This window comes from Perissodus microlepis, chromosome 9 (assembly GCF_051167445.1).
Source record: "Perissodus microlepis isolate ML-2025 ecotype Zambia chromosome 9, ASM5116744v1, whole genome shotgun sequence".
In the NCBI taxonomy this organism is placed as follows: Eukaryota; Metazoa; Chordata; class Actinopteri; order Cichliformes; family Cichlidae; genus Perissodus; species Perissodus microlepis.
This window is the reverse complement of record NC_140469.1, coordinates 31,399,286-31,406,785: the sequence shown is the minus strand read 5'-3', so window position 1 is coordinate 31,406,785 and position 7,500 is coordinate 31,399,286. Positions and strand designations below refer to the sequence as shown.

The 7,500-nt window shown below is 46.7% G+C and overlaps 2 protein-coding genes across 6 annotated transcripts in view; one reads left to right on the top strand and one right to left on the bottom strand.

Annotated features, from left to right (window-relative positions):
* LOC146380851 (clavesin-1-like) overlaps positions 1-987 on the top strand; it is an 11,329-nt gene extending 10,342 nt beyond the window's left edge. For both annotated transcript variants that reach the window (XM_084939893.1, XM_084939892.1), the window contains one exon: positions 1-987. This exon is cut by the window's left edge and continues 1,407 nt beyond it. The gene's annotated coding sequence lies outside the window, so the exon portion shown is untranslated.
* A 316-nt stretch (positions 988-1,303) lies between these two features.
* The window catches only part of unm_hu7910 (un-named hu7910), a 47,187-nt gene continuing 40,990 nt past the window's right edge, over positions 1,304-7,500 (bottom strand). For all 4 annotated transcript variants that reach the window (XM_084939886.1, XM_084939889.1, XM_084939887.1 and 1 more), the window contains 10 exons: positions 6,109-6,195; positions 5,884-6,034; positions 5,353-5,489; positions 5,135-5,233; positions 4,672-4,761; positions 3,993-4,130; positions 3,775-3,910; positions 3,495-3,586; positions 2,671-2,804; positions 1,304-2,070 (listed from right to left, as the gene is read on the bottom strand). In XM_084939886.1, coding sequence (XP_084796012.1) covers positions 1,920-2,070; positions 2,671-2,804; positions 3,495-3,586; positions 3,775-3,910; positions 3,993-4,130; positions 4,672-4,761; positions 5,135-5,233; positions 5,353-5,489; positions 5,884-6,034; positions 6,109-6,195 — 1,215 coding nt within the window. In that variant the 3' untranslated portion in view covers positions 1,304-1,919. The remainder of the gene's footprint in view (positions 2,071-2,670; positions 2,805-3,494; positions 3,587-3,774; positions 3,911-3,992; positions 4,131-4,671; positions 4,762-5,134; positions 5,234-5,352; positions 5,490-5,883; positions 6,035-6,108; positions 6,196-7,500) is intronic.

Here is a 7,500-nt window from a genome sequence, read left to right as displayed (position 1 = left end):
TTGTGTTTATTTTTGACATCACAGCACGTCTGAATCTTTAAGAAAAAGCCTCTGTGGCTTCTCAGCAGCTAAACAGATAAATGCTTCCCTCTGGAGGTGGTGGAGCCCAAAAACGGAGCAAAAAGACACCAAGTACTAAATTCATGGCATGGAGACAGATACCAGTTCAGATGTCTGAAATGCAGAGCGTGCTCTGCTGCCCCCCAGTGGTCAAACTGCAGTAAAAGCTGCTTTAAAGAAACATTTTGAATAAAAACGCGAGTCTGTGTTTAAAGGAAATCCTTTTTGGTGAAACCCAACCTTCAAACCTCTGAATGTGAAAGTAAACTTTTAGTTTTTATGATCTTTATCTGAATATGAATGAAAACTGTTTAATTTGAGCCAAATCTTTCTGCAGCTTTGGGAAAATCTCTGTAGGAAAGAAAGTAAGTGCAGGCGGGAACGTTCCCGCGGCTCAGCCAGCGTAAAGGAGACTTCACTTTGGTAGAATAGTTTCACCTATTTACACCCACTTTGCACAGACATTTCAAAATAAAAGCTCTGGATCACATGCATGGAATGATTTTGCTGTGGAGAAACCACAGGATGCCAAACTCTCACCTTTAACCTCTCCTGCAGTGAAGGAAAAGATTGTTTGTTGTTTTTTAATCTAATGTATTTGAAGATTGTATATTATTATTAATATTATTGTTATTAGTATTATTGCACTGCAAAAAAGTGACACACCGGGCTAAAATGTTATCCTGAGATTTTTGAAGTCGATTCACTTCCTGCAGCAGAGAAGATTCAGGTTTCAGTTTAACATGCAGGTCGATGATTTTTCTCTGAACATACCGTCGAGTATTTGTAAAAAACACAACGGTGACTTTGTCAGATTTTTTTGCAGTGTGTACGATTCGTCATCAGGGCTACACTCGATCTCCACTCGACTCCAACGTAATGTATTTCCTTTCAATGAATGTAAAGAAGTAAACATTTACACCAAAACTGCTCAGTGTGCTTTATTTTGACAGTGTGTCTTTTATTTTGAAGCTGAATTATTTTTGGCTGTAAACCCGACTTTTTTTCTTCTTTAGTCATAATAAGGTATGTGACGTTTGTACGCCTGGCTAACGGGGCTGGAGAGCACAGGCTTCACAGCCTCCAGGTTTTAGTCTTTTCAGGATTAAAATAATCCCGTGACAGACGAGCTGGAGCACAGCACGAGGAACCAGAGCCAGCACACCTTCAAACACTTTCACTGCCCGCCGTAAGATCAGCTGAAGAACAAAGGAATGGAAGAAAGTCAGACGAACAAACAGAATCAGAGACTTGTTTATGTTTTTATTGTTTTTATTTTTAATACAAATATAAATCCTCTTCTGTGACACCCCGCGTGACCGTGTTATTGTGCAAAAGTGATGAAAGAGTGAAATTAAAAACCCGCCTGGATGGAAAATAAAATGCATAGTGGTCGAGCTAAAGTTAAGGCTTCTTGTTTCACGCTGTTACTGAGCTGCTTTGAATCCACTCGACGGACGTTTTAGTGTTTTAGTTTAGCACACACACACACACACACACACACACACACACACACACACACACACACTTTTAGTTTCATGTCTTTCTTCAGAGCAGAACGATCTGTAATGCCGCGGCGATCCGGTTCATTCCGGTTTAATCGAGTACCGTTTGAGTTCAGTTTGATGGCAGTCAGTAGTATGACCCCGAACAACGACGCGTCCATCCTTCAGGCTGATGTTTGGTCCTTTGACCGTCTTTAGTAGTTTATCCACACGCGAGCAAACAGACACCTCAGCCCGGCTCACACTCAGACTGTCAGTGTTTGCAGCTGTTTGAACCACAGAAGAAGAAGAAACCCCGCCTCCGTCCTCTCCTGCGATTCGCCCTCCCGCCACCGCCTGCCGGTTCTGGCCGGTCTAAATCGGGCTCAGAGTCTGGCGCTGGTGCTGCGTTAGCTCCGGGTGCCACACGTCCACGATGAAGATGAGGCGGTAACTGTCGGCTTCCTGCCAAACCTCGTGCTCGAAGGAGTCGTCGAAGATGAGGACTTTACCTTCCTCCCACTCCCTGCGGACAAGGACGCAAAAGAAGGGTTTACAAGAGTTTCCTCAGCAAAACAGAAGGAAATGAGGCAAGGTGATGAGGAAATAAGAGAAAGAGGTGAAACTAGGAGATGAAATGAGGACAGATAAGGAAATAACAAAAAGCACAGGAAGGGGAGAAGGTTACAAGATAGAAAATAAGAAAAGGAAACAAAGAGGAAATAAAGAAAGAGACAAGTGGGGAGACATAGGGCAGAAGGAAGGAAGCAAGAGAGGACTCCACAAGGAGAAGAGACATGCAGAGAAGAACCAAACACAAAAGGTAAGGAAAGGAAAAGAGAAGGAAACAAAGAGCAGAGAGTAAAGATGACGAGACAAGAAAAGGAAACATAAAAGGTTGAATTGAGGGGAGAAAAAGAGAAACAGCAAGGATAGGAAACATGGAAAAGAGACAAGGTTAGAGAGGACAAAGAAGGAATTAGGTGACAAATCAAGGAGTGGAAGAAGAAAAGGAGGCAAAATGAGGAGAGTAGGAAGACATGATGAAGGAAAAAAGGAAATGAAGAGAGCCGGAGAAGAGGTTGATGGAGGAGGAGGACGGGAGCGAAGGAGGCGGGCGGCGTACCGCGTCTCGTTGGTGCAGCGGATCTTGCAGCCACGTTTGGGGATGACGAGGCCGAGGTGCATCCTCAGCCGGCAGTTGGTCGGCCCGGTGTGCGGCCACACATGAGTGCCGGGCTGCATCACCGAGAACTTAATCTGCACGGAGACAGGAAGAGCGGATCAAACACGCCGAGTCGCCTCAGACCGTGAAACGCTGCGAGAAATCACATTCATGGCACATCTGCACAGCTGTTCCTTCAGGATTAACCTTCACAGTTTAGAGTGAAGACACTCTCCTCATCCTCAGAGCACACACTGCAGAGGACACGCCCCTTCCTTCGTCCTCACACCAAAAGCTTTTTATTCTACGGCGAGCCAACAGCGTCAAAATTCATCTCATTAGTTTTTCCCTGGTGTCTGTTGCTCTCTATCGCCCCCTGCTGTTTGTAAATGTCATCCTAAGCCCTGCCTGACCTTTATTAACAGGGGTGCACATAAGTGGTCCGCAGGTGCGCATTCGCTGTCAAAATAAAAGACGGACCAGATAAGAAGTAGCAACGCGTGTTTGCGTGCATATAACAGGCAGTGTTTTTGTCCGCTGCAGTGGGATTTTCACGGCACATTCTGCACCACATCCCTGTGCGTTCATCACTTGTTTGAAGCCAGCTCACCTATTCTGACAGCGAATGCGCACCTGCGGACCACTTATGTGCACCCGTGTTTATTAAACCTACGAGAGGAACAAAAACTGCACTTCCACTAATGACCACTTGGGGCTCCCACAGTGAGTCTGCCTGTTAAAATCCCAAACTTCACCGCAGAAATAACCGTGTTTACAGCCTGTACCTGTCCTCGCTTGCAGGCCGTCGCTTCAGGGAACCTCTCCAGCAGTGCGCAGGTTTTCGGGACGCCCTGACAGGCGTTTCCAACTTTTCTCCCTGAACGTGCACACAAAGGAGAAAAGATATTGTTGATAAACACAGTAACACAGCTTTTAGTCACATCTAAAAACTGTAAAAAACATAAATGCCCTGATACCTCCCACAGACAGAAAAAGGGGACAGTTAACACCTGTAATAAGAGGCAGGACAACACCTGATTGGATTATAAAATATCTCCCGTGCACCTTGTTGCCAGAGCGTGTACTGGCCCCAGTCTCCTTTCTCCCTCAGGTTTTCCTCCTCGGGTACAAAGTGTCTGGTGCTTTGGTCCAACACAGCCAGAGCCTCATCCCTGATGGTCTTCCAGTTCCTCTCCAACACCTGAACGCGGCACACAGAAAATGGCCGACGTTTAAAACCTCGAAATCGCACACCTGAATGTTCTCGCAGTCCGGCAGCGCACCTTCACCAGGTCCGTGTATCCGGTGTCTTTGGCCGTCCACCAGGGCTGAGCCTTCAGGCCGTTCACGTTGTAGAGCGATCGCTGCCACAGCGACGCAAAGTGGCCCCGTTTGTGACCCAGTTCGTACCAGTCGTACGCCTGCAGACAGAGACGCGTTTAGGACAACACCACGCTCAATAAACGGTTAGAGCGTGGTGCTAATAACGCCAAGGTCATGGGTTCAAGCCTCATACTGGTTAGCTCCTTCACTGGGTCTCGATTTTAAGAAAAGCTTTTTTAAAAAATGTATCTTGTTGTTCAGACGCTGATTAAATACAGGAACATGTGGAGAAACTGGCTGCAGACTCAAACCCAGACACTGAGTCTTCATCTGGGCCACGTTAGCTCAGCTACGTCACTGACAAATGTGTTGGCCCAGAATCAGACAGACCACGTTTTCACTGTGTGCTGCACCCTGAACAACAAGAGCAATAACATCATTATGGGCCAATAGAGTGTGATACTAATAACACGAAGGTCTCTGGTTACTGTGTTCACAAAGTTGGGTGTGAAGATGCGATCGCACACTCGTGTCGTTAACACGGCTGCAGTGGCATCCCTGTGAGGTTTGATGTGATGTGCTGAGGTATAACTGGCCTGTACATGCGAGTGAAATATCTCAAAGGCAGGCGTTACTCACGCTGTTGTCTCCGACCCTCTGCAGAGCGTCTCCGAGGTGGAAATAAAAGCGCCCGTCGTCGGTTCCCGGCTCACCTGACTCCAAGCCCTCCTGGAGAGAGAGAAGGGGAAACGTGGGAGTGACGTTCAAATTCTGCACGATTCACATTTCTCCGTGGTTGAGGCTTAGATGGCCATATTTAGGATATCCTTTCCTTTAAAGTTTGGCTATGTTTAGTGTGGACATCCAACTTTGACACAGGAGATATATGACAGGAAACAAGGGAAGGCAGACTGTGTGCATTTTAAAGTTTACATTCAGAACAGGAAACAGTTTTCTCTTGCCCATTTGTTTCTTGAAATCTCGTATTTCATAACGTAAATGTGGTTTCTTTGACCATGTGTAACACAGTCCCCATCACGTTGGTGAAACACACGCTGAAGGTCCCACATGTGCACACAAACATGAAAATGTGTGTGCTTACTTTAAGGTACGGTATGCTCTCTGCAATCTTATTTTCTGACTTCAGGATGAATCCGTAGTGAACTTTAGCGAAGCCGTTGTCAGGCGCGACTCCCAGAACCTTAGTGGACGGAGCATAGAGAACAGAGAGCCAATCAGAGACCTTTACAAGGCGAGAACCGCCAAAACAAAAAACTGAAATAACTCGTGTGTGTGCTAAAGCTATTGCCATTCGCGCACCTCTTCGTAGATTTTCTTGGCCCCATTGTTGTCACCTAGCAACAGATGAGCGACGCCCAGGTCGTTCTTCAGGCCGATGTCTTCAGGAAAGAGCTGAACCAGCCTTTCCAAGGTCGCCAGAGATCCTCGCATCCGACCTGAGAATATAAGAGGAAGTCAGAATATTGGAAAGGTAGTGTGGTGGGTTAGCTCTGGTTATTACCCTAAGGTCAAATGGAAACAGGAAGGGTACACGGCCACTCCACGGTCTCTGTGTTGACCAAAGAGGGTGGATTTGTAGCGCTAACTGTTAGCGAGTGATCGAGAGACAGAGATGTAGTTATGGTCCTGTAAAGCTGTTATGGTCCACTGAGGGGACGGTGGGGTCAACAGCTCGACCGGTTAGCTCAGCTGGTTAAAGCGTGGTGCTAATACCACCAAGGTCATGGGTTCAAGCCCCATACTGGCCACAGAGCCTTTAGATTATTTAGTAACTGCGCTCATATATGTATTGTTTTTAGTACATTTGTGTTGCATTACTGTGCGCGTTACCCAGGAACTGCTGCCTCTCAGCTCGTCTCTTCAGCGTGGCTCTCAGGAGGTCAGAGGTCACGTCAGGCAGCTCGGAGGCCTCCCTGTAGGTGTTGATGGCCCTCTGAAGCATGTCGTTACTGCGCAGCTTCTCGGCCATGTCGTCCTCTGCCTGCACACAGAACCGCGTTAATGTCGTGCGCCTGACGCAGTATCAGCTCGCCGTGATGCAGGACCATCGCATACCTGGGCTTTCCCGTAGCGAGCGCGGGGGCTCTGCGGGTACTGCTGCACCAGCCTCTCAAACGCTTTCAGCGCCTCGTCCGGCTTCCCCTGACAGAGGGACAGACACACTGATTACATCACAGCCTCAGCAGGTTGAATGCTGAAGTCGGCGCGGATCCAGACACGCGAATGTTTATTCCTGAGACGAATAAGAAAGTTACCGCTTTCTTTTACTGTTTGATCTGCGGCTCGTTAAACTGTTGCCTTTGTTTTATATCATTTTACTTCTTGCTACATTGTTGATACATTGTAGAGACATCAAATATATGGAGCAACATAGATAGAATCATGCAGCAAAGAAACCTGTCCTGTTGTCCTGTTGTGGAGTTTCTTGCCTTCTTAACGGAGGTTTGACCATCAGCTGCGTTGTGCAGCAGTCAGGTTGGTGCACAGCTGACAGCCAATTTGACAACTGTTAGAATTCCCATTATGGAAAGAAACAATCAGCTAAGTAAAGAGAAACTACAGTTCATCATGACTTTAAGAACTGCAGGTCAGTCAGTCCAGAAAATCGCTAAAACTTTGAATGTGTCCCCAAGTGCAGTTGCACAAAAACCATCAAGACTACGATGAAACTGTCTGACATGAGGACGCCCAGGAACGAAAGACCCAGAGTCCCTCTGCTGCTGAGGACACCTTCATACGAGTCACCAGCCTCAGAAATCACAAGTTAGCAGCAGCTCAGATTAGAGCCCAGATGGATGCCACACAGAGCTCCAGTAGCAGACACGTCTCTGCATGTTCAGAGCAGACTGTGGGAATCAGGCCTTTATGGTCAAACAGCTGCTGAGAGACCACGACTGAGGAAAAGCAACAAGCAGACGTTGTTTGGGCCAAGAAACACGAGGAGTGGCGACCTCATGAATTCAAGAGCAGTAATGAAAGCAAAGGGTGGCTGTTTATAAGAATCTCATGTTCAAAACATGTTTAGAGTAATTTCAAAGTTTTTGTTTACTACATAACTCAATGTTCACTCAGAGTTTTGATGCCTTCAGTGAGAATCTACAATGGAAATAACAAATAAAGAAAAAACATTTAATGAGAAGGTGTGTCCAAACTTCTGACTGGTAGTGTCAGATGTGTGTGTGTGTAAAGGCTGCAGGCATTCAATGAGCAGCATTTGGCAACCGCAGGGAGGAAGAACCCTGACAGGAAGTGACCTCTGCACTCTGAGCCTGTCGCAGCAAAGCTAACAGCCCTGATAATCGAGTGGAGTTTGATGTAACGAGGAGATTGATTTTAAACTAGTTTGGTACCCGACTGTAGCAAGAAAACGCGACCGACAGACCAAACTGAGGCTGAACAGTTCAAAGCAACACTAAGTAGGTTTTCAGGATAATGACTTTGGTTGTG